This window comes from Leucopleurus acutus (genome assembly GCF_964270905.1).
Source record: "Leucopleurus acutus genome assembly, chromosome: 1".
Classification (NCBI taxonomy): Eukaryota; Metazoa; Chordata; class Mammalia; order Artiodactyla; family Delphinidae; genus Leucopleurus; species Leucopleurus acutus.
This window is the reverse complement of record NC_139142.1, coordinates 32,288,025-32,300,542: the sequence shown is the minus strand read 5'-3', so window position 1 is coordinate 32,300,542 and position 12,518 is coordinate 32,288,025. Positions and strand designations below refer to the sequence as shown.

General features: G+C 55.5%; 1 protein-coding gene across 1 annotated transcript in view; it reads left to right on the top strand.

Annotated features, from left to right (window-relative positions):
- Positions 1–5,268, top strand: part of GALNT16 (polypeptide N-acetylgalactosaminyltransferase 16) — a gene marked incomplete at its 3' end in the record, with an annotated part of 97,529 nt that extends 92,261 nt beyond the window's left edge. The window contains exons 13-15 of the mRNA XM_082838272.1: positions 996–1,137; positions 1,816–1,938; positions 5,131–5,268. Coding sequence (XP_082694398.1) covers positions 996–1,137; positions 1,816–1,938; positions 5,131–5,268 — 403 coding nt within the window. The remainder of the gene's footprint in view (positions 1–995; positions 1,138–1,815; positions 1,939–5,130) is intronic.
- Between the last annotated feature and the right edge of the window lie 7,250 nt (positions 5,269–12,518).

Below are 12,518 nucleotides of genomic sequence, written 5' to 3'. Positions count from 1 at the left end.
AAATGTTTTAATAATACACTATTTTGAAACATGCCTCTTTTACTTAACTGTATGTTTTGAACACTTTCCCACATTACCAGAGTCATTTTTAATGGCTAAAGGTTTTTTCCATCCTACAGATGAATCAGAATTTACTTAGCCCATCCCCTATTGTTGGATATCTAGGAATTTCCAATGTTTTCAGTATAAGCAGTCGCTCTGAATGAATATCTTTTAAACTAAATCTCTGCACACATATTTAATTATTGCCCTAGGATACTAAGTTACTGGAAGCGGGACAAAGGTGTGCACATTTTTAAGGCTTTTGATACGTAATACCACACTGCCCTCCAGAAAAGGTGGTCAGTTTATGTTCTCACCCAATCCCACAGCTATTGCCAATACTAGGTAGTGATATTTAAAAATATATATATGTATATATATATATATGTATATGTGTATATATATACATAGATATACACACATACACTTAAATATATAAATGTTTTATGTACGTAAATAAATTATATACAGACACATATATATATATACACATATGGTAAACAAACAGTGGTACCTCTCTGATATGTATTTCTTTAATCGTTGGTGAGATTGAACACATTTTCATATTTGTGTATTTTACACTTGCCTCTTCAAAGTGACCCCTTCCCTGTCATTTCGAGATTGTTTATTGAGCCCACATTTGGGCCTCAGCCTCTCCCCAGCCTGTCCTCTTTCTGGGCTGGGGAGCCCTGGTTTCTGGTTTGAACCCTCTCAGGCCTGGCCTCCAGGGCAGGCCCTGGGGCTCCCGGAGCTGCCCAGAACCCGGTAGGGCGAGGCCCAGTCTTCCCAGAGGCACTCCTGCTCACCTCCCCCTGCTGCCAGGCCTGCTCCCCGGCTCCCCTCCCCACAGACACCTGGGTGCCCCGAGAGCTGGCAGGGCGCTACCCTCTGGGTAAGTGTGGGTAAGCCCGGGGAGGGCAGAGGACAAGCCTGACCGCTGCCTTTTCTCTCAGCGTCCCCGTGAAGGAAGTGCTCCCCGGCATCATTAAGCAGGGGGCTAATTGCTTAGAATCCCAGGGCCAGGACACGGCTGGTAACTTCCTGCTCAGCATGGGGACCTGCAGAGGGTCTGCCAAGAGCCCGCCGGCGGCTCAGGTAGGTGGCTTAGGGCCCCCAGGTCAGGACCGGGCACGGGTGGGGGCCTCCCTCTGCCCGTTCTCATCTTCCCTCTGCCTACACCTTCCACAAACCCACTTTCCCAAGGACCCTGCAAGCTGTCCCCTCCCACTCTGCTCCTTGGGTCTGCTCCCACCATACTCGGTCGCCTTTGTCGCCTGTCACACAGTCGCCCTATGGGCACCACCTGCTTTCTCCTTGCAGAGGTAGAAATGCTGCCCAAACAGAGTCCGGTTCTCTCCTGGGATGCAGCTGTGGTCCGCCTGTATACAGGGCCTCCAGGACTCCTGTGTACACACGTGCCCAACATGAGTGTTGAGGCACCATGTTGAACTAGAGCAGGTCATGGAGACCCCGGCGTGGACTGGCTCCCTGGCTGCCCTGCTCCCATGTCCTGTCTTTCTCCCCATCCCCTGAGCATCCCTTCATACATCCTCTGGCCAGTTCCAGCTAAGCTCCCCCACCCCAATATTTTATTATGAAAAATTCCAAACAGAGAAGAGTTGAAAGAACTGTACAGTGATTACCCATACACCCATCCCTAGTATTTGTAGAAAATTTTACCAAAATACACAGTGTATTTGCTCTATCTACCCATCTATCCATCCATCCATTGCTGTACTTGTGGACTTGGCCTTTCTGCTCCCTGTCTTGCAGGCGTGGCTGTTCAGTGACCATCTCATCCAGCAGCAGGGGAAGTGCCTGGCTGCCACTTCCACCTCCATCTCCCCCGGGTCCCTGGTCGTACTGCAGGCGTGCAACCCAAGAGAAGGCAGGCAGGTAAGCCTTCTCGCCCATGGGCACGGGATGGCGGCAGCCCTGGGGAACACAGTGCGGGTTTGACATACAGACTCAAATAAGCCCTCCAGAGTGAGGATTTGGGGGACCTAAGCCAGTATCCAGGTCAAGTCTATTGTTCTCCTCATGAGGAAGTACGGTAAATAGTTGTTAAATGTCCATCCTGCATCCTGTGGCTCCTTGCGGGCAGGGACTATTTATCTTGTCAACACTGTATCCCTAACCCCTGACAACCAGCACAGCCAAAATAAATGTGGGCTTTTACTGGGAACCTGTGCTAGGAGTTTTACATAGGTCGTCTCATCTAATTCTCCCAGCAACCCAGCAACGTGGGCCCTAGTACTAACCCCATTTTAGAGGTGAGAAAACTGAGGCTCACTGAATTTAAGAAACATATCAGATCACATAGTGGGGAAGGGGTGGAACTGAGGTTCAGACCCAGGTCAGCATGACTCCTAAGCCCACAGTCTTGCCCCAGCACATAGTAGGTGCTCAGTATTTCTTGACTGCTGGCTGATTGGGGAAACAGATCCAGCCACAGTGTTTTCCAAGCTGGCACGCTGGCCTCACGTGAGCACTGCCTTTTCCATTTGCCAAACACTCTCACGTGCCCTATTTTCATGAATCCTGGGAGACACAGGTCAGACCTGCCGGTTGAGGAAGAATCGGATGCTCAGGGCACACAGCAGCCAGTGACAGTCAGCCCCACTCCATTCCTGGCTGGGAGGGCTGCCCCTCTGCCCGGGAATGGACACAAAGGCCAGAGCTCTGGCCCAGTCCTTCCTCTGCCCACACCTTCTTGTAGCTCCCCCTGTGCCTGACCCTGGCCAGCTGCGGGGCAGTGCAAGGGGCAGAAGAGTGCCTGGCGTTTTGATTCAGCCACGGGCTTTCCTCCCACCCCTGTGCTGTTGCCTGGGTCGGCTCTTTCTTTAGGGATGACCGGCAGGCGCGCGCGCACACACGCGCGCGTGCGGGAGGGAGGGAGAGAGAGCTCTGAAGCACTTCCTGGTTGGGACGCTGCAGCTCGTCCTGCCTGCCCCCTCTGCCTGCCCTGCAGTTAGGTGGGTCCCCAGGCTCCCCTTTACCTGGAGTACCGGCCTCTCTGAGGGTCAGGCCTTGAGCCCACTCCCAACCCCATCCTTGCTGAGGCCAAAGTCAGGGAAGTAGCTCCTAGGGCAGCCACCACTCAAATCCTTCTCTGGAGCTGAAGCATCCATTTGCCCCTTCACACTGACCCAGGGCTCTGAGAAATCTCCTTTGGCCCCATTCCTTCTGCCCCTGCAAATCCTGCAGGGGCCCCAACAGCTGAGCCCTCTCTTCCAGGAGGACAGGGTGAGCAGCTCTCCCACTGACGGTGCCTTCTCAAATCTAGGCCTCCCTTCCTGGTCCCCCTTTGGCCCCGTTTCTGAGGCCACCTGGGTATCAGTTATGGGAGAGTTACATGTGCATAGAGCTGCTGGGATGGTGTCAGCAGGTCCTAGCTCCGTCACCCCACCCTCACCTCTCTGAGCCTCAGTCTCCTCACTTATAAAATGAGGGGCTCCCTCCCTGTCTGCCTTATAAGAACCAAGAACCAAGACTGGCGATGGGAGAGCGCTGTGAGGTGATATTGTTTCCCTGGCAAGGCCAGAACATAATGGCCAGGAGAGTCAGGGAGACCCCGAGACCGTGCCTGATGGCACAGGTAGGAAGTGAGAATCCCATGATTTGCAGAGCACTTCCTCATGACTGGGTGATTCATTCATTCACCCATGCATTCATTCTTCATAAAACAAAACTGCATTGGGTGCCTACCTTACGTCAAGGAAGGTGCCGATCACATTGGCCATAAGGATGAAAGAAGGGTGTGGCCCAGCAATGCCCAGATGGGGTGTGTGGCCAGCCCTTCCCAGGAGATCAGAGACTGGAAGAGCACAAGGCAGTAGGATGCTGTGACTTCCAGAGGGACCAAAGGCCCTATCCTGCCCACTGCCCGGGACCTTTAAGCCAGGGAGCCCTCTCTGCTGGGACCACATGGGCCAGAGAGACTGGTTCTCAGCCCCGCATTCCTAAAGGGAATCTGGGCTCTGCAGCACGCCCCCTCGCTGCCTTCCACCCTGTTGGCACCTCCCAGTTGGTCCCCTTCTCTGGCCACCCCACGTTCCCCTGCCGCCCCAGCCCTGGCCCTGCAGCTGCTGCTGTTCATCTCCCTTCTCCCAGTTGCTCCAGTGAGAACAGGGCCCCTCCCCCTCAGAGCCCTGCGGCTCCAGCGTTACCCACTTCTTCGGAGGACAGAGGACGAGGTAGATATAGGAAGAGGGGCTATGGATGCAAGGGAGGGAAATAGCAGAGAAACCAAAAATAGACCTGTCTCCCTGTACTTTTCCCTGAGCCTCGAAACCTGGGTCCCAGCCTCTCATCCCTTCTCCAAACCACACTCCATCCTCCATCCAGCCACTTCCAGAATGGTCTACAGGAACAATTCTTGTCCCGCTTGTCAAGCTTGGGGGACATGACTCTGATAGGGGGACTCAAGTGCCCTCACCCTCCCATCACTCTTAATCTCTGCAGGGATGGCGACCAGTTCCCATTAAAGTGTGTAGGTAACCGGCTGCACAGCTGCAGGCAGAAGCTTAGAGCTCAGGAAGAAGAAATCTTATTTGAAGGAGTAAAGGATTCACCTAGTCCAGGACTCAGACTCAAGGGCCTACAGAGTGCAAGTGGGGAAGCCCTAGAGGAGAAGAGTTGGGCCCAGGTGGGACTGTGGCGAACAGGAACTAGGCTGACTAGCAGAGAGCAGGTCTTCGGCCACAACCGACTGATGCCACCAAAGAAACCAGGCCCATGTCTAAAGGGAAGTTGGAAATGCAGGTTTTTATGCGACAACTAAGCCAAGTTTTAGATAAGCACGTGCAGGCCAGACAACATACATCTCTGGGCTAGATTCAGCCCGTGGGCCTCTGACCTAGACAATGAGTTCTTCGTGCCAGCCTACGGAAGCCAGAGCGTTCAGGAGGAACGGGCTTCAGGCTTGCACGTGGGGTGTGGCCACCTCTTCTGTAAGGGACACACAGACCATTTAGATGGGGGTGTGTCCTAGGGCCAATTGCATACACGTGTAATGAAGGGATGAACGCTATGATTATTATTAATCATTGTTTTCTCTTTCCCCTCCTTTCCTGCCTCTCCCCACAGAGATGGAGGAGAAAAGCCTCTTTCATCCAGCATTCAGTCAGCGGCCTCTGCCTGGAGGCCAAGACCACCCAGCTGGTGGCCAGCAAGTGCCAGGCCGACGTCCCAGCCCAGCAGTGGCAGCTGCTGCCGCACACATGACCGTAGCCTGGGGCCTCCTGTACCTTTTGCATGAGACTTTGGGACCGGAAGGGGGTTAGGGTGGGGGAGTGTAAAGCGGGCCGTTTCCATCTCCTCACATTTCTGCCGGAATCATCAGCAAACACCACTGCCACGACACACGAGTCTCCAAAGCTTGTACGGGGAGGACGCAGGGGTGATGCCCTGCTGCCCTGGCCGCCACCCCGGCCTTGCCTGGGGAGAGGAGCAGGTCAGGATGCTGGACTGCTACTGGGCAGAGACTGGGCAGGAGCCCTGGTCCTTTGTTACCTCCCTTCACCCTTCCGAGGTCTGGACAGTGGTTGGGGGCCTCCCCTTGTTGGCTGGGGAGAACGAGGGCAGCAGCCCACGCGGGTCCCGCTGGGCCAGGGGTCTGCCTGTGGGATCAGGCACGAGAGGAGAATGTGGGCAGTGTGGACGGGGGGCAGGCTGAAAGCAGAGGAAGGGGCAGCCTGCGGGGCAGGTGGAGAACAGCAAGAGGTGAGCAGCTCAGTGGCCTGTCCCAGGCAGCTGCTGGGTTGGGGGCGGGAGGGATAGGATCCAGGGCAAAGGATGGGTGATCTGCAGAAAGACGAGGACGGAAGAGCAGCATAGCACTGAAAAGGCTGGGTCTCTCCCCGGGGACCTAATTCCTCCCACACGTACCAGCCCCAGGGACAGTGCCTCCGGTCCTGCGCTCTGGTTCCCACGCCTCAGCAAGGGGCTGAAGGGGGATCTCCAGGGGCAGCCTCAGGACACAGTTTATTAAACAGATCCCACTTCTATGTGGATACGTGTCAGGACAAGACCTCTCCCTTGGGCCTTAAAGACCAGCGGGTGCCCTGGCTCCCTGCCCGGTCGTAGCGTGTGGACCCCATAAAGACAGACACCACTGAACAGGCCCATCCTCCCTCTTAGTTTTTGACTCCTGCCTTCTCAAAAGCCCTTGCCTCTGTAAATACAGCGTTACAGGGTCGGGGGCAGGGCGGTAAGCACAGGACCTCCGTTCTGGAAGCATCCCTAGGTCATGGCTAAGCCAGCCAGGCTGGAACTTGTCCTCACCCTGCCCCACTGCAGGAGGGAGGCCCTTGGGGCTCGGCTGCTGCAGTGGCCTGGAGGCTGGCTGGAGGCCCCAGTCTGTGCAGAGCTCCCAGTTCCTTCTCACAACCACTGGGAGTCTCTCCCCTCCCCCAGGGCCTGGTCTTGGAACCGCTTCTGCTGTTTCCCACGTTCCTCTTCCCCCCCGCCCCACTGGCTCAGGCAGTGTGATCCTAGGGAAAAGACTGGTGGTACCAGGAACCCTGGTGGGTATCCCACCCAAAGCAAATCAGCCTGGAACCCCTAGGGAGTTCATGGATTCCAGAAGGCCTAGGAATGTCCTGAAATGGTCCCCCAAATATTGCATTGTGTGCATATATGCATTTTCCTGAGGAGAGGGTCCATGGATTTCCCCAGCTTCTTACAGAGGTCCCTGATCGCCAAACGGTCTGGATTGGAGCTACCAGTCACTGGAGCTGCCATGCCCCTCCCCCTCGCTGCTGTGCCTCAACTGCTGTGGTCCTGCTCCCTCCATGCAGCCCTTGGGGCCGTGGTGCCCACACCCACCCTGGAGGGCTCTCGGTGGTTTCCTCTCACCTCCTGGCTCTGGCTGGCGTGCTCTCAGCAGTGCTCCTGTGCCCTAGCCTGACCCCTGCGCTCCCCAGCACGGAGCCCTTGGCCCCCAGGGCAACACTTCTCCCATCCTCTGTGTGATGTTTCATCCACCGCCATCTCCCTTGTGCGTTTCCACCCCAGTGGGTAGTGTGGACCTTTGGGGACAGGGAACGTGGGCATCTCTCAATGAATGTAAGAGGACTGCTGCTCAGAGAGCCTTTGAGAGGGCCCCCTCCTTTCCTGTGATCAAACCAGGCTCAGCACTTGTCAGCTGTCCTTTGGGACGCAGCCCTATTCTGTTTTGCTTTTCCTCTTCCTGACCAAAGCATGTGCCACTCGCTGCCCCTGAGGACCTCATCTTTATGAAGAACTCCTGGAATAAAGCCACTTCTCACATGCACACGTGCACCAGCGCCTTCCTTTCTGACTCCAGAGCCAAGGCCTTCAGTGCCACCCTCCCTCTATTCTGGAAAATTGAAACTAAGCACGCTCAGCTCTCACCCCTCCTGCACCTGGTAGCTTGCTCCTCGGCCCACGTGCCCCCCCGTACGACCCCAGGCGCTCCTGGAAGACAGGCTGGCTGCTCTGGGGGGGAGCCATCAGGTGGGGCAGGCTGGGACCAGAGCCCAGGCTCCCAGGCACCAGCCTGGTCCCTCTGAACTGCCCTTCCTTTCCTCTGCCACGCAAAACGGCAGTGGTAAAAACGCAGGTGGGACGATTTTCCTAGGTAGAAATAGCAAAGTAATTCCAGAAAGAGTCCTACCAGCCTAGCCTTGTTTGATGGGGTAGCAGATGCTCTGTCTAATGTTTCCATGGAAACCAATGGAAAGCCCCCACCATTTCTGTGATCAGAAGCTGAACCTACCCAGGTAAAAATAAGCACTGCCTCGGTGCGCACATGAACAGTAGTGGGCAGGCCAGCGCGCCACTAAGTCTCCCTGAACACAGCCGTTCCCACCCCCGCACCCACCTGGTCTCAGGGCTGCTCATACAAGATTCTCCAGAACTGACCACCAGGCCTGAGGGGCCCAGAGCAAAGCCCTGGCTGGTGACAGTTCCGAGCACGCAGCGTGGCTGCAGAGTCTGTCTGTCCCTCGTCCTCTCAAGGAGTGCAGCACACTGCCTGCCACCTTCTCGGGCCCCTTTCCCGGCCAGGCTGAGCCAGCTTTCCACTTGGCCTCTATTTTCACTCCTAGCCTGAGGGGCTCTGGTGCTGGCTTCTCCCGAGTCGTGCTCTCTCTTGCCCTCCTCCAAGCCTACCTCTCCAGAGGCCCATTCTCTCTCTCACCCCCCCCCCCCCGTTTTTTCCTGGGAACTAAGACTCTTTGCCCTTAGCCAGCCCCTGGAGGAATCAGCAAAAGCCCTGGGGCCAGCAATTAACCATGGCCTTGGGCCTTACGTAACCCTAATGCGGCAGCAGAGAATCTTCCAGAGCACACGGGAAGGGGAGGGCGGGAGGGGTGTCTGCATGGGGCCAACCTCCCATAGGTCAAGCGGGGAGGGGGTCCCCCGTCCCTGGGCATCTGTGACTTGCCTTCACAAAGGCTCCTCCCGGCCCCTCGGTATGTTGGGAGAATATAACCCCACTCACAGTTGGGAGAATATAACCCAGGCAACATCTCTGTCCTCCCGGAGGTCTGGCACCCCCAGGCCTGGGGAGGATGTCTTCCAGCGCTGAAGGGGTGTGGTCCTCTCCCACCATGGGACAGGAAAGGAAAAACCTGGAGAGGAAGGGCTGGAGTTCACAATGTCCACAACTTCATTCCCAACAATGTTCTCAATGTCTGTGGTATTTCTGTGTGTCCCCCTTGATAGTCTGAGTCAGTTTCCTCCAGAACGAGGGAGGGGGACCAGGGCAGCTTCTTTCATCTTAAAAGTCTTCGCTGCCAGGCCCTTAGCAAAGACCTTGAGATGGAGCAGGGTGGGCCGCTCTCTCCTGACCTGGCAACGAGTCTGTGGGCAGCCAAGCTGGATTGAGCCATCCGGGGACAGCCCTCTGCTGTGGAACTCAGCCCCACGGAGTGTGGGCAAGGGTGCAGCAGGAGTGGGGATCCGGAGGCCCCATCAGCCAGGTCCATGCCGCTCTGCCACTTACTAGATGGAAAGTCATTTCATCTCTCAGCCTTGGTTTCCTCACCTGTGCAATGGGGGTACTCATAGCTCTCGAGGGTCTTTGTGAGGACTGGCTTATTTAACTACTGCGAAGCAGCCAGCCCTTTCTAAGGGCTTAGTAAGTGTGTGTTATTGCTGTTATTAACAAGCGTTTTCTGAGTGCCTGCTGCACGCCAGGCACTTTCCTAGGGGTGAGGACACAAATATAAACAAGGCAAATGTTCTAGAACTAATGTTCTAGCAGGAGAGATGGACAGATAAATAGGCCACCGTAATACCAGAAGAGAAAAGCTACAGGGAAGGCGGGAGCTATGGGAGCAACACGGAGGGGCCTCTCACCGTGGCCTGGGGGCCGGGGAGTCATGATGCTTCCAGGGCAGCTGGAAATGACATTCTGGGCAATGCCTGTCTCGGGCTGGGTAAAGGGCGGGTTGGATGAGGCCTGGTGAGGCCCGCTGGCCATACTAGCCCAGCTGGAGGCTCAGCGGGCAACTGCCGAGTGGCCTTGGCTTTCTACCCCAGTGCATTGCAGCATGGTGGCGACGTGAACCAGGCTGTAATCACAGAAGAGTTACAGATAGAAAATACAGGAGCCATTTAAACCCAGACAGATGGGCCTTCTGCTCCTTGAGCCAGTGACCACTCCTGTTTGGAGTGGGCTGTTTTCTTAGTGTGGGGAGGGCGAAAGAAAGGGTGGGATGAGACGGCCTGGAAAATTCAGTGATTCTTATCTGGAGAGAATGAATACAAATGACCAGCAGGTGTTCAGAAAGGCTCGCTTTCTTCTTGCTCCCTGGCCCGGGTTCTCTCTGACCGCTCAAGCCGTCTGAAAAGCAGGCCTGTCTTTCGACAATTCTTCTTTCAAATAAGTTGTCTCTCAAGGTGCGTCCAGATAACCCGCTGGAATCACTTGAGGTGCTTGTAAGCGCGTTTGTGCCCGGGCTCCCACCCAGACCTGCTGATTCCCAGTTCACCTGCGTGACGACACGTGGCCCGGCTGATACGACGCATGTTGAGTCCGCAGTGCTCTGAAGCAGGAGGGAGAGAAAGCCGCGCAGGGTGGAGTCAGGACACAGCGCACACAGGCCGGCTCTGGATCGTGTACACTGAGTACAGCGGCCCTCGACCCCACTGCGAGAAGGAGAAGCCAAGGGGGAGCTGGATGAATGTGGGGACAAGATCTGGGAGCCAGACATCGGAGCCAGACCGGCGCCCCCATAAGGAGAAATGCCCCCAGCTGGGAAACCCTCTTCGGGAGGGGAAACCAGGGCTGGCAGGAGAGTCTGGGGTTCTGGGTCCAGAACCAGGAGGGAAGAGTCTCCAGGGCCTCGTCGGGACCTCTGCCACCGTCCGGGTGAGAGGCGGTTGCCAGCGCAGCAGGAGGCTGGCTGCAGCACGGGTGACCCTTGGCCCCAGCCCTCTGGGGTAGCTGCATAGCTCCGGGCTCCTCTGCTTACAGGCAAGGGCAGACCTTGCCTGGATGACTCTGCTCTCCAGAGCCTCTTCTCCACAGGGGTGGGAGAGTGGGGGGTTGTTAAGTTTAAGTCAGGTCACAGTAAGCAGTGGGGGACAGCAGGTATAGCAGCAGAGTGGTGCTGGGGGCCCTCTCCTGGGGGGGGGGGTGTGACCTCAGCCCTGGGCTCATGTCCTGCGGCTGTCGGGGGAGGGCAGGGGACTGACGGATGCTGGGAAGGTGAGCAGGCTCTGGGCAGCGGTTTGGGCTCCTTGTGGATACCCTTCCTGGGTCATACAGACTCTCACACCTGTGGTATCCTCACCAAGCCCATAATGTGCTGAGCGCCGACCCCACAGAGGGCACAGAACAGGCTCGGAGGAGCCGTGTCAACCACCGACGGTCAGGGCCATCCATCCCTGGACACCAGGCAGCCAGGCCAACCTCAGCTCCCACCCTCTGTTCCTCACCCTGCAATCCAGCCACACCGCTCTGCGTCCTGTTTCTGGAAGCTGCGGTCTGCCTTCTCTTGTCTGTACTTTTGTGTTTCTTCCGCCCTCTACTTGTCATCTCCAAGGGTTCAATGCTATCCCTTTTCCAGGCAAATGCTGCTTCCATAAGGAAACCTGCCCTATCTCCCACCTGCCTGAAAGCATCTCTCTGGTCTGTTTCTTCCTCGTCTTGAATGTTCCTCTCCAGCTGAAGTGAGCACCTTCCTCCTTATGCTGGGAGGTGGACTTTTTTCTGTTGGACTGCAGCTCCTTGATTACAGGACCTATGTCTGCTCCAGCTTCATACAGCACTTCCCAGCACAGTACAATACAGCTGCAGCACAGAGCCCAGTTCTCAGACTCACCGTAAGTGTTGGCTTGTCGAATGAATGAAATGAAAGATTCTAGCTGCATTTCACTGGTTGGTTGGTTTTTGTTTTGAGTGATAAGGCATTTTTGCATTTAGGAATCAGTACACTGCATTCAGAAGGCACCCAATCTCTATTTGTTCATTTTCCCTCTCACTTGTCTTTAAAAGCTTAGCATCTTCAAATCTCCACCCTTCCTACTAGTTGTCTCTGAGCCCTCAACAACAATGCACTGGTGGATTAATGGATTGAGCATTTCCTGGGATCCCGGAACTGAAGAGGGCTACCCTGTGCCTTGTCTCATTTGGTGTCCACACCCCCATGAGGCAGGTTCTGGTGTGCCCACCTTAGGGATGAGGGAGTGGCGACTCAGTCAGGAGAAGAAACTTGCCCAAGGACAAACAGCAAGGTGTAAACTCAGTCCCACAGAGGTGCAGGTGAGTGGTTCTCAAAGTGTGGTCCCACAGACCAGCAGCCTCGGCATCGTGTGGGCACTTACTAGAAATACAAACTCTTGAACTCCACCCAGACCTATTGAATCAACACTGGTGGTGGCGTTCAGCCACCTGAGTTTAACAAGCCCCCAGGGGATTCTGATACACCCTCAAGTTTGAGAGCCACTCACTGGTTTGGTGACTGAGATGGGTCTTGGTCTCCTACTGGAGGGCGTGGGTCACCACCTGGCACAGAGGGCTCAGAGCGCTGACGCTGTGTGTGGCAGACCTGGCCTCTGCTAAGTAGGCCGCCAGATATCTCCGGGGCAGAGGGTGGGTGGGCAGGGGGCTTGGCCAAGGTTTGCTGCTGAGCCAGATGTCACATGCCAGCTTTGCTTTGTGTGCTATGAGTTTCTTCCCCAATACCAGCCACAGATGGCTGACTTGGGTATAGAAGAGTTTCCACCCCAGAAGATTCATGAATCAAGGAATCAGTGCTGCACCTCCCAAGCCCACAGGATGGGCATACATTGTGCCATGAGTTGTGTGACTAAGTCCTTTTTATGGGTCATCCAACTGATGACGTTCATAGCCAGTACTATCACTTATCCACCAGTCACTGACAGTCACACATTTCAACTTCTTTAATCCTAACAACAACTCTATCAGGTAGGTGTTTTATCATCACCCCGTTTACAAAGTAGGAAATTGAAGCCCAGAGAGGCTAACACACCTGCTCAAG